The sequence below is a fragment of the Eublepharis macularius genome, chromosome 3, assembly GCF_028583425.1.
Source record: "Eublepharis macularius isolate TG4126 chromosome 3, MPM_Emac_v1.0, whole genome shotgun sequence".
NCBI lineage: Eukaryota > Metazoa > Chordata > Lepidosauria > Squamata > Eublepharidae > Eublepharis > Eublepharis macularius.
The window spans coordinates 47,286,896-47,308,198 of NC_072792.1; the positions used below are offsets into that span (position 1 = coordinate 47,286,896).

Below are 21,303 nucleotides of genomic sequence, written 5' to 3' on the forward strand. Positions count from 1 at the left end.
TATCTACTGACATTCTATTCGGTATGGTTATTTGTTTTTAATCAAAGTACAACATCAGTGTAAAAATACAGACTTCTAAACACTAAATATATTTTCATTTCATCTAAATGTTTTGGCTCCAAGATGCAAGTGTACAGTTTATAATGCTACTTTGCTGTATGCCTCTTCCATCAGATTGTACTGGGGTGCTAAAAGTACATTGGTGCCTAGGGATTACTGCAGCTGAAGCGAAGAACAAAGATCTGAGAATCCGACTCAAGATATTTAAAGGATATACTAACAGTGCATTCTTAAGAAGAGTTACTGCAGTGGGCTCAGACTTAAAATTGCACTGTTAGTTATTTAAAGTGCCATTCTAAGCAGAAACAAACCCTTCGAATTCCATTGAAATTAATGGGTACACAGTGCAATCCTAAGCATAGTTAAACACTTCTCAGAACATTGATTTAAGATGGCACTGTTGATCTCCCTTTCAATTAGACATCGTCATGGTGTTCCCTCATCTCACTGTTATTTGTTAATTGAAAAATAAAAATAGTTTTTTTTAATGAAAGACTACATGAGTTTTGACAAGACTGTAGCGTTCACATGGTAAACACATATACACTAGAACAATAACCAGTTATGCATTTTCAAGAATCAGATGTACATCACTATTTGTATTTAGGGGTATTCAAGTGAATGTACAGTACTCCCTGCAAGAGAGGGAGCATCCTAGGAAACCAAATGAAACACCAGCATGCAAACACCCTTACGTATTAGGGGCAAATGTACATGCAACATGTCCTGTGGCTGAAAACTGCCATCTAAGAGCCAGTCTTAAGTAGCCTTGTACATAGGGTTGCCAGCTCCAAGTTGGGAAATTCCTGGAGATCTGGGGGTTGAAACCTGGAAAAACCTGGAGAAAGTGGGTTTTGGGGAGGGAAGGGATCTTGGCATGGCATAATTCCATAGAGTCCACCCCCCAAAGTAGCCATTATCTTCAGGTGAACTGTTCTCTGTGGCCTGGAGACCAGTTGTAATTCCAGGAGATCTCCAGCCACTACCTGGAGACTGGCAACCCTACTTGTACACCAGCGCTGATCATCTGGTGTGTGTGTGTGGGAGGTCACCCTGCCTATAAACCAATGGTGATTGCTAAAATCAAGAACAACCAACTCTCTCCTGGATTAGACTTTTCAGTTCTGGGAAATGTATGTAAGATCCTCAGCATACACATTCCTACGAGATCGGTAGTATCTATTTAAAAATGGAGGAAAGCAATATTGCATACAATGCTCCAAATGAGCAACACATTGTGAGACCACAACAAAATGACATTTTGACTGTCAGTACATGAACAATATTTTATTAGGATGTACTGTCCTTGTATTAATTTAACATTGCTTTTTTAGAAAATTATGGTGCATGTCTTCTTTTCCACAACTATTTTGAAAATAAACTGATGGCAAGTTGAAGACTGCAGCTTCCCTTATACACACAGAAATTACATATGTGCAGGAATGAGGCTTTAATCTTTTCCCCTACCTCGGCAAGGAGTAGCATCCACGAGGTAAACTGCTTTTAAATCTATTCTAAATTTTAAGCAATATAGAGGGAGCGGGGCTGAAAGGCAGGGACATGCTGCACTTGAGGAAAACAGAGATTAAAAATGCTTCATGAACTTACACATTATTCTGAAACACTGCTAGTGTGTGTGTTAAAAAAATGCACCTTTTAAACATCGCAGGAAGCAATATGGCTGGATTTAAAATAGCTATGCTGCTATACAGCAGGGCCGCCCTAACAAGGTAAAAAAAAACCCACCCCCAAATACTGAAAAGGTATAACTGCAACTCACCCAAGTATTTCGGGTAAAAATAGTCCTGTAGGAGAAACAAAAGCAAAGAGATTTATTGGAAATATACATTTGATCTACAATTGTATTCATATTAAAACAGCTGTTGAGAGTGATGCTAGACCGTTCCTTGGAGAAGGGGAAAGCATCTCCTCTTGTCCACCTGACTCCAGAGTGGTCCTAAAGTTGTTTTATACAGCTGTTGGATTCATACCTACAACTGGAAACAGCGCAGCAGTGCCCACTCAGCCCAGTTTGTGCTGTTTACTCATGAATAGATTTGCTCACAAAGAGAGCTTCAGCTGTCCACTTGGAATAGAGCCCCCTTTAGCTGGAAGACCTTGTAGATTGGTGGTTCCCAACTTTTTCAGGCCCCTGCCTCCTTGGCTTCATAAACTCAGCCTCACTGCCCCTACTCTACCCTACCCTATAAAAAGCATTATTCAGTACAGTGGTTTGCATGACCCACAAAGAAAGATAATAACAATCAAATTCATAAGAGTAACAATTAATTGCACATTTATTCAGAATCCAATTATAAGCCTTTTAGTTTAATTAACTCAACAAAATTGATGATGAACTTGATCCAGTGATTCTAAAAACTTGAAAAATGACAATCAAAAACATGGCAACAGTTTCTCAAAACTTAACATACTGATCTAACTAGAGCTCAGGTTCCTGTTCATTTTATACCAGAGGGATTAAGTTGACAGGAAGAGCAAATTCTATCCTATCATTGGAAAATGTTAGTTGAGGTCAAGGTGGCAGTATTGTTCAGAACAAAGCTGAGCATGCCCTTTAGAAATTATTCTTCTTGTGCAAAAATACTACACATGCATTAAGATTCAGGGGGATTGCTATGACATAAAATTAAAATGCTATACATTTTTGCATCCCTTCACGCTCACACAATCTGAACTTAGTAAAGGAATGCATTCAATACTACGGCTATCTGCAGATGAGGATTTCAAAACTGTAAACATACTAATAGCATATTTATAAATATCAAACCATGTATATGAGTCACAAAATACAAAAAGCTGATCACAGATGATCTCCAATCTCAGGCTCCATGATACTGAGACTTGGGTCCTATGCCTTTGTTTTGCACATGCTTCTCTTTTATCCAAAAGAGGTGGTCTTTTGCTGTGGAGCATGTTTCCTGTGGAGCTAGGTGCTTGCAAAAGACCAGTGTTTTCCAAGGAGCTCCTGAAGTGCCACACCAGAGGGCCACCCTCACTGTGGTCCGAGATGAGTGCATGTGGAAATAAGGATCCAAGCCTAAGTCTTTATTTATGCTGCATGAATTACAATTTGTGGTTGCTCTGAAAGAACATGAGATTGTTGAAGGTCAAAGAAGATGTTACAAGAAAAACCTTGTAACCTTCTCATATTTAAACAAAATATGGAAAAAAATGGCCTCCCAAATGATCTGTAGCTGGAAGCAGTGGGAAAAACAGATGCTCCCCTTCCTCCACTAAGGAAAAAATGGGATAGTTAAATGATTTTGTTTGGACAAAAGAGCCAGAGAAGTCAGTGTTAGGTGTGCATGCGCACACCCACATTCTTCAATCAAATTTGGAGCCTCCTGAGGCAACTTTTCATATGAAAAAAATCCACCAATTATTTACATCTGTATGTCACATCTAGTGAGGTATTCAAAATACCTTTATTTAAATGTATATATTTAAATTCTGCATTTATTTATAAAACAACACAAACAGTCATAATTCTATCAAGGTGGGTTTCAAAAGTCAGCCAATCGTTCGGTACACTTTTAGTGTACGGGAGGAAGGGAGAGGAAGAATTTAACACACAACTTTCTTTATATATGACCATCACTGGGTGATTAAGAACATAAACCAAAGGCTGAAGTCTGTTGTTCTGAAGGACAAGGTATCTTTTATTCCTACAGCATTTGAACATTTCCATCCAAATGCACAAACAATTGGAAATTATGTATGGCCCCTGCCTAGAAGTTTCCAATAAACAGCCAACAGTTGCGTAATACAAGACAAATTAAACAGGAGTCTAGCAGCATTTTAAAGACTAGCAAAAATTATCCCAGCATAACTTTTTGGAAATCAGACTTCATTTCATCAGAGGCAATTGATATGATTTTTGATTTATGCTAGAATAAATAAAGGATTTAAGGAGCTATTGTACTCCCATTTAATTTTACTACTACAGACTTAAAGATATCCTCTGGAATATTATAAGAAGGTATGTATTAGAATAAATTTGTTTCAGAACTGCAACAAACATATCAATTCGAACATATGCTCAGTTTCCAACTACTGTTTATTTCTTTATAATCCTAACTCTACAGCTTCAAAAGGTAAACAAAACCATTCCTTGTTATGGTAGCACAAAAAAAACGCAGGCTTTCTAGCCAAGTCAAAACAAAAAGAATTAACAATGACCTGGCTGCAAAGTTGGGACAATAAAAGACATCAGACCCAGCTTTGTTTATACAAAACTCTAATCCATGTCATGTGCCAGATATCAACACAGCCCAGAACAGCGTATATGAATTTGGGCTGCATTCAGATCTCACAACAAGAGCAATTAAATTCAAATTGGATACACTGGGTAGTATCCTACTATTTGTGCTCAGAAGAAACACTGCGTTTTCCCACATTCCCCTCCATGGTTGCAGCTCCCTTCCCACAGCTGGAAAGGTCACTTCCTAGGTAGTAGGATCTGCACAGCAAACAGCTGTGAAGGGTGGACCGAAGCAGAACAAGGAAATGAAACTGCCCTCTTTGGAAAAGAAATTGCCCCCTTTCCTCAGTGGAGCTACACAAGCAGAAAAGGCAACAGGAGAGATTTCAATTCCCTTTTCCTCCTCCCTCCTCAACCTACGTAGCTGTTTCTCCATGAAGGTCCTGCAATCCCAAGACTGGGGTAGAAAGAACTGCAGCCAGGGCCGGATCGAGGGGGGCAAGGGGGTAGCCTGCCCACAGAGATGCCAAAGAAGGGGCACCAGGCGTGGCTGCCAGCTGCGAGGAGCATGCCGCAGCTTGCCACGCGGGAAGTTGAGCTCAGGGCTGGGAGGCCCTTGCCTGCCCCACCAATGGGGCGGCTGGCTTGCCACGCACGCAGGACTGCTCAGCCACCTGTGTGGCAAGCCGGCCGCCCCAGTGCATGGTGGCGGCAGCGGTGCCGGCAGTGGCACCGGCAGCAGCAGCAGCTCCTCGGCGCACCGGGCGCTTGGGCAGTCGGCTTGCCACACAGGCGGCACAGGGCAGCAGGGCAGGAGAACCATGCGGAAAGCCTCCTAGCCCTGCGCTCAGCCACCTATCTGGAAAGCTAGCCGCCACAGCGCCGCTGCCAGCTCTGTGGTGCACCGGGTGCTTGGGTGGCCAGCTAGCTGTATGGGTGGCATACCTCCTACCCCTGCGTGTGCATGTGGAGAGCTGGACAAGGGTTGCACCAGGCGTCGGCAACCCTAGAGTAGTTCCCCTACCACATAATTGTGCAGTTAGGGCTAGACCTTGACAGTAAACCCAGAAATAGGGGGTAGAGGAAAGGAGGAGGACCGGGAGCAATAATCCCCCCATAACAGGGTTGTCAACCTCTAGGTGGTGCCTAGAGACCTCCTGGAATTACAACTGATCCCCAGACCAGAGAGATCAGTTCCCCCAGAGAAAATGGTGCTTTGGAGGGTGCACTCTATGGCATTCAACCCCACTGACGTTCCTTCCCTCCCCAAACCCCGCTCACTCCAGACTCCACCCCACAAATCTCCATGAATTTCCCAACGAAGAACTGGCTACCCTACCACATAATGTATTCGTTGTGCACTTAAGTTGTAATGTTATATAGGCCACGGTAGTACCTCTACTTGTAATGGAAACCTCTCCTGTACCTGGGGGCTAAATCTTGAACAGGTTTACCTGCAGGCAATTCCAGCCTGCCATCATCAAATCAGTGAAATTTTCCTACCTGGCAATATTGTCTCCTAGTACTATAGCCTCTTAAATTCCTTGAACATTTCTAGGAGCTTCATCATATATTTACATTGATGTAAAATATTCATATAAGCTGGGTTATTTTCTGCTAGTAGAGTATCTCAGTGTGAACTTTTAGCAAAACCTTTTGAAGAAAATGCAGTGCTGAAATTATCTGAAGATATTTCACCAGATTTATAGCTCAATCAAAATAGCAACTGTTGTTAGGATCTAATTTAAGTTGCATTTTCAATGGTATTGACTCGACTACACAAGTCCACCAACAAAAAACAAAGACATTTTATAACCTCTTAATTCTCCACTCCTTCTCCTTCACCACCATTACATTCCTTCCTTGTTCTCTAATGTATTAATAAACATTTAGCCATTTATATCTAAATATTTCCATTATTAGATATGACCTCATTATCTTGGCTGGCAAACATCATTCTTAGAACAGACAGGGAACTGCTACTATATTTATAACTTGGTTAACATCGTGCCGTTAGGAGACAAAAATATTAGAAATATACTTCAAAACATTGTTAAGAGAGTTGTCAATACAGCTGTGATGCTTGGATGGATCTTGGCCAAAGACACTGTGGGCATGCTATCCAGCCAAAGTGAAGAAATTATTTACATTTAAGCTCACCTTTTCTCTTCCATTAAAATCAACAGAACTTTAAAATGCTAAAATGCTCGGTCATGGTGGAGGCAGCATATACTTTATTTTCTATTAAGAAGATAACCTTCTAATTATCAGGTTTGCCCCTTGGAATCATCATCAGCGCTTCCAATTTTGCAGGGCGTAGGTGGTTGACATGTACATGTTGGTCACTTGACCTCATCCCTTGATCATTGCAGTTGGATATGAGAAGTGACTCCACTGTAAAGCATGCATTTGAGGCGGCTTCAGTCATACCGAAACTCTGTGGTATTAGATGCATACAAGCAAGGCTCATTTTGAGGGGGAACGCGCAGGAACGCCGTTCCGGTAGTTCTCCAAAAAGGTCGCATGTCAGGTGGCCCCACCCACCTGACTCTCGGCCAATTTGGGCCTGTTTCGGCCTGGATCGGGGCCAAAACAGCCCAATCTGGGCCCAAAATGGCCAGGATCAGGCCCAAAACAGCCAGGGTAGGCAATGTCAGGGGGGGTGGCATATGCAAATCAGTTATGCTAATGACACACTTCCGGTGATGGCAAGGGGTGTGGCATATGCAAATGAGCTGTGCTAATGAGTTATGTTAACGAGTTCCTGCAGCTCTTTTTCTATGAAATGACCCCTGCATATGAGGCAATTAGCAAGTCATCATTAAGTGATACAGAAGGTTTTCCCTACCTATATAATTATGTTGGCCAATGCTAAGGCCATCAAGTTTACAGCTTAGAAATCCAGCCTTTTCCCTCTACTGGTCCAGGATCAATTTTTATTTTACAACTTTAGATAAAATCCAGCTCAGTAGAAAGAATGCTGATATATGTTTTGTTGTTCAATAAAGCAAGGGTTCTCTTTAAGATTATCAAGGCAGGTATTGTCATTCCCGTAATCCAAGGCTGCTTGATTTTTTGCATTACAAACAACATAGAAAAACAACAGCCTCTCAGCAGGCCTTCACAGCTTTAGATAGAGAGGAATCTTATTTCTCTAAAGGAATAGATGTAAAACCTGCAGATCATCTGTATGCTTAACTTCTCCCCTCCCTGAATATTCTTCCAAATTCTTGACTTATCTTCACAATAACAGTACAAGTCTAAGCTAGGATAACCAACCTCCAGGTGGGGCCCAAAGTTATCCCAGCACTACAGTTGATCTTCAGACTACAAAAATCTATTCTCCTGGAGGAAATGCCAGCTTCAGAGGACAGGCTATGACATCTCATCCTTGCTGAGTTCCTTCCCCAAACTCTAACTTCCCAGAAGAAGGTAAAAATCAGCAAAACTTGCAAAAGCAAAACTTATAAAAGCCATTCTTCTTCACTGAGGTAAGATGTATTCCTTCTTTGTTTAGCTCCACAGGCCCCGCAGATATGGTTACCAGATGGTTCCCCAAAAAAAAGCAGGATGGGGCCCTTGTCACATCACAGTGTGATGACATCACTTTGGGAAGTGACATCATTGCTGGCACATAAGAGGCTGGGTAGGCGGGCCAATCCTCCAGCATGTAGGAGGCTGGACAGTTGGGTTGGCCACTCCCCTGATGCTCAAACAATGAAAATGTTACTGTTTATTTTCATAAATAAGTCACTTACAATACAGAGTTACACCTATCTAAACCAACTGACTTCAATAGATTTATAAAAGCATAACTATGCTTAGGCTTGTACTGTATGTCACTCTGTACCCCAGACAAGTATCCAGAAAAAAATTTCTCCCTAGCCTCTCATCCAATAGCCTTTCTTCTAGATCTTTCAATATCTGATAAACCTGCCGTGCACATGACTGACAGGTAGGTAGGTAAGTTTTTCAACATGCATTTGTATACCAGAGAAAATCCAAAATGAAAACACATTCTTAATCCCATCTGTCTGGCACTAAACATGGTTTGCACTTAATACTAGACATACACAGCTTTTTTTGAGCGGAAACGCCCCAGAACAGTGTTCCAGCAGCTCCGGAATCTGCCCACATGATTCTTTCCTCCTTCAGCATTTTTAATATACTACCATTCTGAATGTGCACAAACAGAAACATAGTGCACAATACTGTATATCCCTATAAAGAGCTGACCTTAAACTCAGCAAGTCATTTAGTCAAAAGCCGATTATGATGCAGCATTTCTCTTCCATGGAAAAGCATTAATTCAGAATGGGAAAAATCACATATTTTGTAGGACATACCCATGAGCTGGAGACCAGATTACCAGCAGCTCATTTTCATGGATCTATAATTTTTATGATTTCCTTCATGGATATTCTTCTGTGAAAGGAAAGCATTACCTAAACCACCAAAAAATTAGATTTGTTACTTTAAATCAAATAAATATTTAATTTTTGCTTTCTTCACCTATGCAGTTTCCTCCCCTCATGCAGATACAGAGAGGATCTCTCTCTATCTGTTCTTTCCTAAGGTTCTTTATGTTTCCTGGCTCCTCCCATTCTGGCCTTGTCTTGCCTTTATTCTTTTGGATGACTCCTTATGCCAGCTCTTTTCTTAGGCTTTTCTGCTTCACCTTTTCCTTTCTGGGATCTAAGCAACTCAGCCAATGACGACTAGATACTACTTCAGCTATCCTTTTGTGACATCAGGACAGCTCAGCCAATGATAACCAAGGTATCTTCACCATCACTCAATCTTGATGTAAAATATATATAGACTGATGGATTATCAACTTCTCACAAATGGACATGATGCAGTCAAAATTAAGTACCTTTAAGGTAGTAATAAAAGGCTTACCTATTAGGTAGATAAGTTAAATTGAACACAATTAGGCTTATTTCTGAGAATAGCTGCATACCACATTCACTTCAACAGCAAGAGTTCAGATTACAAATTTCCCAACTGAAATCAATGGGATTAAAACATGTTTAATTTTGGCTGGACCACACACTATAAATAGACTGCACAAAGTAATCCTGGAGAAAAAAATGTCCCATAATTGTCTGGCAACACTGTCATCCTGTCCCCCCCACACACCAGCCCTACAGCAGCAAGCACCATTAGGGTCTCCTGCTAGGGTTGCCAGCTCCAAATTGGGAAATTCCTAGAGATCTTGAGGGTGAAACCTGGAGAAAGTGGGGTTTGGGGAGGGAAAGGACCTTGGCATGGCATAATTACATAGAGTCCACCACCCAAAGTAGCCATTTTCTCCAGGTGAACTGATCTCTGTGGCCTGGAGACCTGTTGTAATTCCAGGAGATCTCCAGCCACTACCTGGAGGCTGGCAAGCCTATCTCCCACTCCCCATTCCACCCTCAGCCACCACTCCCTTGGCCAGTAGAGTGGAAAGATGAAGAATGGGCCTCCCAGGGTGTGCTCCCAGCACAGCATGACAATGTCACTCCCACATTACCTTCTGAAGTTCCTTCCACAAGTGACTTCATCATGCAGGCCCTGAGAATGCTCCCACACTTTGCACAGGGCCAACTTGGGTGCCAAACAAGCCAATTCTTAAGAACGGGACTGGCACAAAGTGAAGGAGCACTCCCAGGCCCTGTACAATGAGGTTACTCCTGTAAGGAACTTCAGAAGGTAAGTACCAGGTACTCCCTCCACCTCCACTGGAAAGGTAAGGGGACCTGGCAACCGTAGGCACTGTCCTTGGGCCCTGCAGCACTGACTCTGTCAGTACATCAGTTGCAGGTGCCTCCACAGATCCCCAAGGCCACCTTCCCAGTTAGGACAGCAGCAGCTGATGCCCAGGCACTATCCTGGGCAACAGCCTCCAGCCACTCAGGCAGCTCAACCTTGTTGGTAGCATGAGCCAGACAAGCTGTCAAAGGAGTCACTGGAGAGGCTTCAGAAGCAGCAGGGGAGAGCCAGGCAGAGAACAGAGCAAATGCCCCACCCTTCCCTGGGTGGGGCCAGAAGACTGCAGAATCTACCCAGCCCTCCCATAAGATAGGCTGGAAGAAGGGCCACTCAGGGAGGCTGGGTGAAGATCTAGGGAGGTGGGCCAAGTTGAATCCTTAAAGGCAAGCTCCTTTGAGGGCTGAGTAGGAATGGCAAGGAGAGGTAGCAGGAGTGTGTCACTCCCAGGGCAGGAATAGAAACAAAGTAGTACAACCTCCTTCCCTGCCCATCTGAGACTGGAGGACACCTTCCGGGGGAACTGGCAGGATGGCAGATAGATGGGGTGTGTGCAGGCAAGGAAGGAGTCTCACAGTTGTTAACTAAAAGAAAATACTTGATAACCTCTACCCACTAAAGGTTTGGCATCTGGGCAGCAAGACATCTGAATCTGACCAGGGATGCATTCAGTGGCCATGGGGGGGGGGGGAAATACTTTATCACCACTCACTTCACTTTTATACAACATTTGCTATGGAAACATTTTTAAAGACCCCCTCAACCAAATTCCTTAGCAGTCTCAGCTAACGAGCTTGAGTATCTGATGGAACACTAAAGGTCAGTTAATTGTGCTATGTTACATGGTAGAAAAGCCTCGGGCGTGCACTCCACAACTTTCTCGTCCATTATACTCTAGAAGGACTAATAGAGAATAAATTACATGCCTTTCAGACTTGAATCACATTCCAAACACCACAACACCTTTTCTTTTAAAGCTACGTACCTCTGAGGTTTCCCAAAGGTCAACCTTAGTTAACACCTTGTCTACTTGCCCAATACGTTGTAAAAAATAATCTTCCTGTGTCTTCAGATACCTCCTCTCTGAAGTTCTGGGTCAGTCAATGGAATTAAATTTCTTTTTGCCAAACAAAAAAAACCATCTTTTAAAATTCCCTAGTGGCCTATAAGCCTAATACTTGTTGAACCAGGATATAAATGGATACAGTGTAGGATATAACTGGGCTAGCATGCCTTAAACAGGATTGCCCATAAATATGTCATGCTTTTCAGACCTCACTTAAATCTCCATCACAATTTGTCATTCTCAAACAATTCTCCCCTGCAGAGAAATTGTATCACTGAGAACCAATACCCAACCACCTCTGGCACAGATTTCAATGACATAATTTGCAACCCTGTTCCTTACATGTTTTTTAAAAAAAATTGGGCAATGACAGAAAGACAGACATGCAGCCTTAATGACAATTCTCAATGCAAATCTCTCCCTATCTCCAAGGCAGTGGGTAGAAAGCGGCACAAGTCTCATTCTCACACAGTTTGTAATATTTCTATGTCCCATTTCAAACAGCGAAAGTAATCTTATGACCAATCACTTCAAGTTCACTGAAGATGAACGCAGCATTTAAAAGCCAAATTCTGCATTCAGGACTATTAGGAAAGGTACTGAAATAAAACAACACATCTTCCTTATCGAGAGAGATGATAGGACTATAAGTCTTACAGACGATGACAAAGAACATAATAGACGTTCAGAAAATTATGAATGATGCAGAAAGGATAGAATGTATCCTCTCAAAACACATTCAAGATCATCTACTGAAATGGTTCTGGCCAAAGAAACGAAAATTCATGCTGTGGATGGTTAGAATGACAGAAGTGGAGGACCCGCAAGGACTTCCAGAGGTCATCTTATTTCCCCCTATATTCCCCTCCCCCACTATTTCTTCTTTCCTGAAATCTCCCAAAGCCATTCCCCTTTTCCTGCTTTTCTTCTTCCTACTCCCCATCTTCAACTGTCCCCCATTCCCTACTACTGACAGCCTCTCCCCCAAGACAAGTCTGGACAGGCCAGGTGGCCGCAGATGCCAGGACTCGCAAAGGCCAGGTTTCTTTTTTAATCCTCCCGTTATTTTTTTAGATTTCAGGTTTTTTTGCAGCATTTATACACTAATCAATTGGCACACTGACATATAACAACATTCTTCATGCTTATACAGTACTTTCTAAAGTTCAGAGCACTGCATATATTATAGTGCCTTACAACAGCACTATAGGTAGGTATTATTATTATTATCATCATTATTATTAATACTATTATTAATATCATTATGTTGCAGATGGGGCCACAAATTGAGGGAGAGGGGACTTCTTAGTCCTCAGCTCAGCCATTATTCTATACTTTCTCTCATTTCCATACTGATTACTGAACCCCAGCTGTGATGTTCCCTCATCCTTAAACCATAGAAATGGCACCAGAGGTGTTTTTAAAATTCCAAAAACAACTAATTTGTTTATTTATATTAGAGGGGGAAAGTTAGATAAATTAGGTGCTGAAAATATCTGAGGTAAAATTCAACATATATAACTATCACTGAAGCAAAATTCAGAACATCCACAGACTTCAGTTCTTATGCTCTTCACTATTACTTAAGGGTTATGTTTTTGGGCTTTGGTTCTCTTGTTTTCCCCCAAGCACTTCAGTATACTTTCTCTTTAATATTCTCTTTCTCTTCTGGGGTTAGAAAGGCGGGTACCCCCTTTCAAGTACCCCAGTCCCCTTCTCTTCACACACCAGTGCTTTCCTTCAGTCATTAACTAAATCTGAAAGTCTCCACAGGCAGTTTTCAACCATACCTGACCAGGATTCTCTCCAGAGCTACCTCCCTGTTTGACTGGGAAGGGAAAATCTCTTCTTCTTAGAAGATCTATCCCCTTTCTTTGGCCTGTTTGGAAGTCTGCACCTACTTTCCAAACCTTCTTGCCAACTTTCCCTAGTTCTCCCGCTGTTGTTGAAACTGCTCTGCATGAGGACTCCATCTCTCACTCTCCACTCTGGATCTCTCTCTCTCTCTCTGCTAGGACTGAACCAAGACCCTCCTCTTTCAGCTCAGGCTACCCAAACAGAAGTCTTGGAGTCACCTGCCACTCAAAGTCCTCTGATTCTGAGAGGGACTAACTCTTAACAGTCCTGCAAATGTGTGTGTACAGCCCTTCCGGAATTCTTTAAGACATGCAGACCATCACACCAACATTTTATCATTCAAGCTCAGTAGCATAGTTCTAAGGCAGTTCACCTCCCCCCTAAAACTTTGGTTAAAAAAAAAAGAATCATCACATTCACCCTATTCCTTTTTCAAACTAAGGTTCAATAATTCCATCAAGATATGAAAATTTTGGGAGAGGCGTTAAGAAGAAAAATAAAGTTAATGGGCATGTGTGAAATAAGTCCAACCAACAAATAGCATGGAGAAATCAAATGGGGAAGTGCACAAACACACATATTAAAAAAAAAACCTTGGGAAATCCAGATCTGGGTTTCAGGGATCTGCAAAAAATCCAGGATTCCTGAAATCTAGGAATGATTCTCTGATTTGGTTAAGACAGATCAGAGAATCCCAGATTTATTCGACCATTATTTCCTATAAGGAAAACTATCTGAGGGATATCTGGGGGCATGGGGGTGGCATTTTTCAAGAAAACTCCACCAAATTTGCAGAGAATTTACTCCTGACTGTCCTCTAAAGACTCACCAAGTTTCATGAATATTGGACCCCGCGGTCCAATCTATGAGCACCTGAAGAAGGCACCCTGAGCCACTCTCCATTATTCTCTATAGGGAAAACTATATGGGGACTATCCATGGTGCTGGGAGGGCAATTTTCAAGAAAAGTCCCACCAAATTGGCATAGAACTGACTCCTGATTGTCCTCTAAAAACCCACCAAGTCTCAGAAAGATTGGACCCTGAGGTACAATTCTATGGGTGCCTGAAGAAGGCGCCCCCAACCACTCTCCATTGTTTCCTATGGGGGAAACATTTCCAAGCAGGCTGGCAGGCAGAAACACACAGGCAAGAGCACCAGTGGCCTCAGGCACACTCTCAAATGTAAGAGGAAACCCAACAGAACCAAACTGAAGCAAGGAAACAGATGGAATCCCTTCAGAACCAAAGTGGATCAAAGGGAGCCAACATCAAACTAGAAAATCATGTCGAAACAGAGAAATCCACCCAAACCAAAATGATGCAGCTTAGCCCAACTGAACCAGTGTAACTCATAGAAGCCAAGCAGACAAGGATAGCTCCTGCACAGATTGACCATTCATCTCCCCCCTGCCTCACTCCCTCCTCCTGTTGGGAAAAAGTGGGCGAAACCCAGGAAGGAGCCAGCCAGAGGCTAAAGCCACGTTTCTCAGATTTACGTGGATTTATCCAGGGTGTATGGATCAAGATTCCCAGCTCATATTTGGGATTCTCTGGTTTGATTCAGGAAAGCCGGCTTTAGCCAGATCAGCGAAAATCTGGTTTTTTTCCTGAATCTGGGATCTGGATTGCACTCCTCTAAATCATTCCATAAGTATACTTGTTTTGATGGCTGAAATAACAGAATATGTATCTGTATCCTCTTGACTGGAACTATGTCAATTTATCAAGAATGTTAAAAAAGAACCAGTATTGTGCTGTGATTGGAGGCCTAGGATCAAATCTTAACTGTACCATGAAACTCATTGAATGATCTTAGGCCTTGATCAGCCTCTCTTACCTCACAGGGTTGTAAAGATAAAATGAAAATGGAGGAAACCCACCCAGGGCCCCCTGAAAAAAGGCAGAATAAAAAAATCACTGTAGACGCTACTTCAACTAAGTAAGTCAGTATGTGTAGCAAGCTTGTTAATTTACAGCAACCTTCCTGACAAAAATCTAATAAATAAAGCTATGCCCTCAAATTACCTTTTTCACTCACAGGGAAGTTCATATGAGTAGCTTTTTATTACTCAGCACCCTACAATGAATTACAGCACAAAACTGTAAATTTAGATTTCAGTTTCTGAAATGCAACCATGTTAGTCTGCTGTAACCAAAACAACCAGGGGTATGAGAGTATTACAGAGAAGAAAATCTAACAAAAACAATATCATGAAACCTAACTAAGACAATGTGGAAAAGGAGCCCTCTCCATTTTCTAGGAATTAGGGCAGAGGACTTTCCAGTGAAGGGGACCAAACTGGCTTCCTTTCATTGAAGGGTGGAAGTTCACAGAGCCACTGCCACCTGCAGTCACCAGATCACCTCAGAGCACAAACCAGAAAAACACAGATTAGTTGTACAACTCTTACAGTTCAGTCCTAGAAACTCTTAACTGGCTGAGTTCTACCAACTAGGTACAGGTCTAATAAAGACACCATAATTATATAAGGTATAAAATGGGATTGGTTTTCACTCCGTTTTCCAGTGCAAAGGATTTCACAGATGGAGGGAGACCAGCTTGCGTCCACTGACAATAAGAGCAAGTGATGGTTTTCAACAGAATACCAGAAGTTCATGTTTTGTGTGATGCTGGTCTTTTCCTATTTCTATGAGCAGCTCCGAAAGTTTTTCCAAACTTCTTCCTCTGCCTGTTCATCCAGCCTCTGGCTAGGAGTAAGCAACCAGTAAGGAAATAACTTGCTGTCTCAGGCAGCTCTTCCAATCAAAAGATAAGAATGATTAAAACTTGGGTCATGGGCTTCATATAAAACAAAAAAATGTTACACAAGTATGACAGGGTAGAATTCTATGGGACTACAACTGTTAAACCATTCTACTGTATAAAGCTTTCCACTGCATTCTCTACATCACATAACAATAATATGTTTCTCTCGGTTTTTGCTCTAAAACCCTGATATGCTGAGAATTCTAAAATAAATACTACTCACAGAGACTGTTTGTTACATTTTAAACTATTGTGCAACTATTGTGCTGTGACGGAGCTGTGCTGTGAGCCTATTAGAGTATACATGTCAAGGCATGTTTTGCCTTAAATACAAAAACATTTAACTCCTCAAAAAGAAGAGCCAAGTCCCTCCCACTCTCAGTACTTTTGACCTACATAAGTCTCACCCTGCTCCCCCCCCCCATCAAATCATTAACGGGAAAGCACAGCCCTGTGCAAAATCACCAGTTGGTTTCTTCTCCAGGAAATTTGCTCCCTAAACTAATGCCAGATAATCCAGCAATAAAAAAGCCTGCTCAGAATAGCACATCCCTAAAATGCAAGCAAACTGTTTGTATGCAAGAGTACACACAGGCTGAATACTGTGAACAGTATAAAACACAACCCTTATTAAGAATTCATTCGGAATGCATTTCTTTAAAATAGTTTCTGCCCTGTAAACAGCTTCAGCACAAAACAGCTGTTAACAGCTATACATTCATAAACATCTCCTGTTCACTATGCAGTATTATTGAAAGAAATGGTCCAGTTATTGCAACTCAGTAAGTAACTGCCAGTCCAGAAAGTTTGCAAAATCTGCCAATTCACTATGACATTTTGATTGCTCCTCTAAATAAAGAGTTCTTCAGCAGAATCCCTGTACTTGCAAGCAGTTTAAATAATCTAATATTCAAGGGGGAAAGATTGAACTGTGAGGCAGAAAAGGTGCCCAAAGGTATTCAAATAAGTGTTTTGATATGCAAAGTACAACACACGCCTTCTCTCCCTCCCCCCAGTGATTACATTCCTGCTCCACTGGGATTTAATTCACCCTTTAAAAAGGATATTCTTAAGAGCAAGAATTCCCTATAGGAAAGTCATGTCAATCTGGTAAATTACAAACGCATCCAAACCTCCCCTATTCTGTGTTCTTGGCCTGGCAATCAAAACACAATCTTGTTAAGCGAAGTGCTGGTTACCCTGTGTGGTTTTAGTTATTTATCTAACGGCCCCTCCTCCAAACAACTTCCCCAGCTGTGCAAGCAGCTGGCGTCCTCATTCTGGGAGTTGCTACTTCCAGCAGCAGCCTGATTCGTTTGAAGGGGGGGGGGGGTCCTTCCTGACCACTGGCCCTTCTCTCCTTTCTCAAGCGCTTACCGTCTCAGGGTCGTTCTCGAACACCTCCCGGGCTTCTTCCTTATTGCAGAACTCTTCCACACATTCTCGTTCGAGGTGGCCTTGCTTGGCTTCCTCGAAGACCTGGAAGGCTCGACGGTGCCTTTGCCGAAGGAACTGGGACGCCTCCTCTCGGGTTCTGTGGAACAGAGCTGGGGCCCCAGGGACAGCAGCGAAGGGTGGGGAGGGCAGGTTAATATCGGATTCCCCCAACACGACAACAGCAACAAAGAGCTGGCCAAGAAGGGGAGGGCGGGCGACAGCGGCACGGGCGCGCCTCAGCAGCCCAAACAACGCAGCCGGCAGCAGGGGAAATGTCAACTCGCCCTACCTCTCCTCAGAGCCCGCCCGGCACCCCGGCGCGCAGCCCCTTGCAGCTCCTCTCCGAACAATGCCGAAGCCACACGCCAGACGAGGCGCCACAGCAGTCCACCTCGCCCAGCCGTAAACAATAACATCCCTGCGCCCCTTTCCTTGGGCGCGCGCAGGAACCGTGCCTGACGGCAGCGCGTGCGCACCCCACCCTTTTTCGGGGAAATGGGAAAGTCGACCCCCGAAGCTCAGCCGCGCAGGAAGGGCGCGACCAAAAGTGACGGGGGGAGGGGGGAGAAAGATGTCTTTTCGGATGGAGAGATTGCTGGCGGATGAGGGGCTAAGGGAAGGCTGGCCCATTGGTCCCCAAGAGCTCCTGTGGCGCCAGGGATGTCCTGACCTTGAGGGAAAAGGTCCGGGATGCAGAGCCCGCGCGTGGCTTCCTTCCCCAGAGAGGACGCGGGTGCTACTTTGCCTTTGAGGGCATTTTTAAAAAATAATAAATCGAGCGGAGGGGCAAAGAAGTGAGAGGCGAAGGTCCCGCAAGGAGAAATGGGGATGGCGGGCGTGAGGCGGATTCTCCTCTGGCGCAGGGAGCCAGGGCAGCCCCTCGAAGCGCTACTCACTCTGAGAGGAGGCTGTCGCCAGCAGGACTAGCAGAAGGGCAGCAGCTGGAGCCGGCGGCTGCTGCATGATGCGGCGGCTGCTGTGGAGGCTTGGGCTGCGCCCTCTGCCTGGCCGAGGAGGAGCGGGGCGGTCTGCTGGAGGAGGAGGGAGCGCAGCTACTGTGGGAGGCAGAGGGAGCGCTGCTGCCGAGCCCGGCGGGGGAGTCGCTTGTTGTGCCTTTGAGCCAATCAATTGAGAAAGTTCGCGCTCGAGCTTTTCAGCGCCGACGACGCACCTCAGGGCAGCTTCTCCGCGCGCCCTCAGCGCAGGCTGGCCAGCCGCTCGCCGCCGGGGGATGGACGGCATGAGGGAAAAGCAGGCCCCGGGGACCCGACAGGAAGAACTGGGTGACCCGTTGAAAACTATGCCCTCCGGTGCCTATAAGCCGGCTCAATGGCTCTGTTGTGCTTGGCTTGGATTCTTTGGAAGTCCTGGAGACCTTGCCCTCCGGGCTTTCCTTTTGGAAGTCCGCTTCAAACAAGCACGACGGAAATTCCTACCGGGAAAGGAATTCTGTGGAAGAAGTAACATTCATCCCCCAGACGTATTTGCCTATCATGCACATCACCTTTTCACCCCACCTTTCCTCCAGGTAGCACAGGTTCCCTACACCTCTGTTTTGTTTTCCTAGCAACCCTGTGAGGTAGGTTAGGCTGAGAGAAAGTGACTGGCTCGACCCCCATTAGATTCCTGGCCGAGTGGGGATTAAGTTTGAAGGAAGGTCTCCCCTGCCCTCAGCCCAGCACTCTAACCACTCTGCCCTAACACTGTATTTTTGTAAAAAATTAGTCATTTAAAATACTGGGTGAGGGAGCAGCTACTTCATTGCCAGAAAAACATCACAAATCTTAACAGGTCGTGCTAGTTGTAAAACTAATACAAAAGTGTCAGACACAGTGGAAGTGTGTAAGGCTGATATGTCACTGTGCAAAGTGCTTGCTTCCAGTGCTTTGCTAATCAAAATAAAACATTTATGTCAGTTAAGCTGTTCTTCTATATACATAAAGACAAGTGTCCTGACTGAATCATCAACACCCAGCCCAAACCCCTGGACCTAGAAACGTGAAATTTGGGGAGAACGTTCCTTTCATGATGTAAACACCCACTAAAAAGGGATTTTAAGAAACTCGTCCCCTAAGGGGGTAAAAAGCAGTAAAATGTGTTTTACCAAAGGGCTTCCCTGTGTGGCTGATGGGCTGCTGCCTGCTTGTGCCCTGGCCCACTGCAAGCTCGGCCATTCTTCCCTGATTGGGCCAGCCTTTCAAGGTCATTTGCATATGTGGGCTGGTTGGGGCTCACAACATTCCACACCTCATCTCCCCCCCCCCAAGATCCAGTTGGAACAGAGGTCATTTGCTTATGCGGCCTGATTGGTCCTCACCCCCCACATTCTAAACAGTATGTTATTGGGAGTCATTGAATGTGTCCTGAGGTAAAATGCACCTCACAGTCTTCCCCTCAAAGTTCACTAGGGTTACCAACTTACAAATCTCCCTGTGGGGCCTGGCTTTCCTGGCTGGCAGGCTCCTGCCTGCTTGCACCCCCCTCTCTCTGATTGGTCAGCTGTAGAACTGAGGTAAAAATCAGGTAATGGAAACTGTTACATCCCCATAAGTATTATAACTGGATTTAGAGTAGTTAAATACCGTAATGAAGCACGAGTATCAAGCTAGTATTCCTATATTATGGATAACAAGCTGAGACTAGAATTACAATTCTTCTATGTATATGCATTTTGCAGTAACTACCCCTGAATTCAGTGAAACTTATTTCCAAGAAATCAGGTATAGGATTGTATGTGTGGTTCTTCATAAATAAAAGTGTGCACCTGCAGTTACTCATTTCACCATTTTAAATATCTGTAGCTGGCCCAGGCCTTCAACAGATCAGTTAGAAAACAACCTAATAAGACAAGGCAGCACTGCATGTCATAACTGGCAGGAAACTATCAACTATTTTATAAGGGAACCATTTCTTATGTATCAGAAATATGGTTGAATTGTTTATTGCAATGGCAATCCTAGGTAATTTGAGAGATCCTTAAAGCTAAAATACAGGTGAAATCATAGGCTTCTTCAGACTGAATGTGATACAGTTTGGGAATGTTTCAAAATATGCTTTAGAAACATTCCAATCTGGAACTTGCTGTTTTAGCTTTCTAATTGCATTTCCCACCCAGTTGCCAGGAAATGGAGCATGGTTCTCAAAGACAGGAAATAGTGGACTGTTTAGTCCCTGGATAATTTCTGAGTGTGAGTTCCTTTAATTGGTGGACATAATTGTATCTGACATGGAAATGGCTTCTGGTTTAAAATCAGTCAGGAGACAATGCTATACATCCAGTTCAGGGGACTAGAAAGAGCCCATTTTGAGGTATATGAAAAGAACTACAAATAATTTATCTGGCCTTACTCCACCTGACTGTAATTAGGTCTAAAATATATGATGATGGTGATGATGTTAAGCACAGTTATAATGTAAAAATAATGTGGGGCAAGTATATACGGTGAATACAAGCCACTTCTGGGGTCAAATTGGAGAGCCCAATTTTTAAATGATTTTAAAGGATCTCTGAGTTGTACTGAGGGTTGACGGATCTCAGGGTTTGGCCACAGGCTGTAGTGTAGTTTAACTAGCTTTAAAAGGGGATTAAACAACTTTTTGGAGAATATCCTATTAGTCATGATATATAAATGGATCCTCCTGAATAGAGGAACAACAATACAAGGTTCTGGCCTCTTTGCCCTGGTTTTAGGTCTTCCAGGGTTATCTGGATGGCCGCTGTGTGAGAAATTCTGTAGTAGATGGCTGACTGGTCTGCTGCAGCATTGCTGCTCTTAGAGCCAAGCTACAAGTGATGCCTGACACAGGCTGGACACTTGTCAGCTTCCCTCAAGTTTTGATGGGAAATGTAGGTGTCCTGGTCTTACAGCTTGGCTCTCCATTTAATTGAAGTTTACAGAACCCCTCCACACACACCCAGTGGAGGAGAACGGGGGCGCCTGGCGAGAGCTTGACGCCTATACTCCCCTCCCAACCGCATGTTCTCCCTCCCATAGACTGCCGCTCTGTAAACTTCAATTAAATGGAGCCAAGCTGCAAGACCAGAATGCCTACATTTCCCATCAAAACTTGAGAGAAGCTGACACGTGTCCAACCTGTGTCAGGCATCACTTGTAGTTTTGGTTTTGGAGGCTCGTTC

General features: G+C 43.7%; 1 protein-coding gene across 1 annotated transcript in view; it reads right to left on the bottom strand.

The window, feature by feature from the left end:
* GAS6 (growth arrest specific 6) overlaps nucleotides 1–18,200 on the bottom strand; it is a 60,445-nt gene extending 42,245 nt beyond the window's left edge. The window contains exons 1-3 of the mRNA XM_054974249.1: nucleotides 18,062–18,200; nucleotides 17,106–17,275; nucleotides 1,841–1,865 (exon numbers count right to left, since the gene is read on the bottom strand). Coding sequence (XP_054830224.1) covers nucleotides 1,841–1,865; nucleotides 17,106–17,275; nucleotides 18,062–18,128 — 262 coding nt within the window. The 5' untranslated portion in view covers nucleotides 18,129–18,200. The remainder of the gene's footprint in view (nucleotides 1–1,840; nucleotides 1,866–17,105; nucleotides 17,276–18,061) is intronic.
* Nucleotides 18,201–21,303: the final 3,103 nt, after the last annotated feature.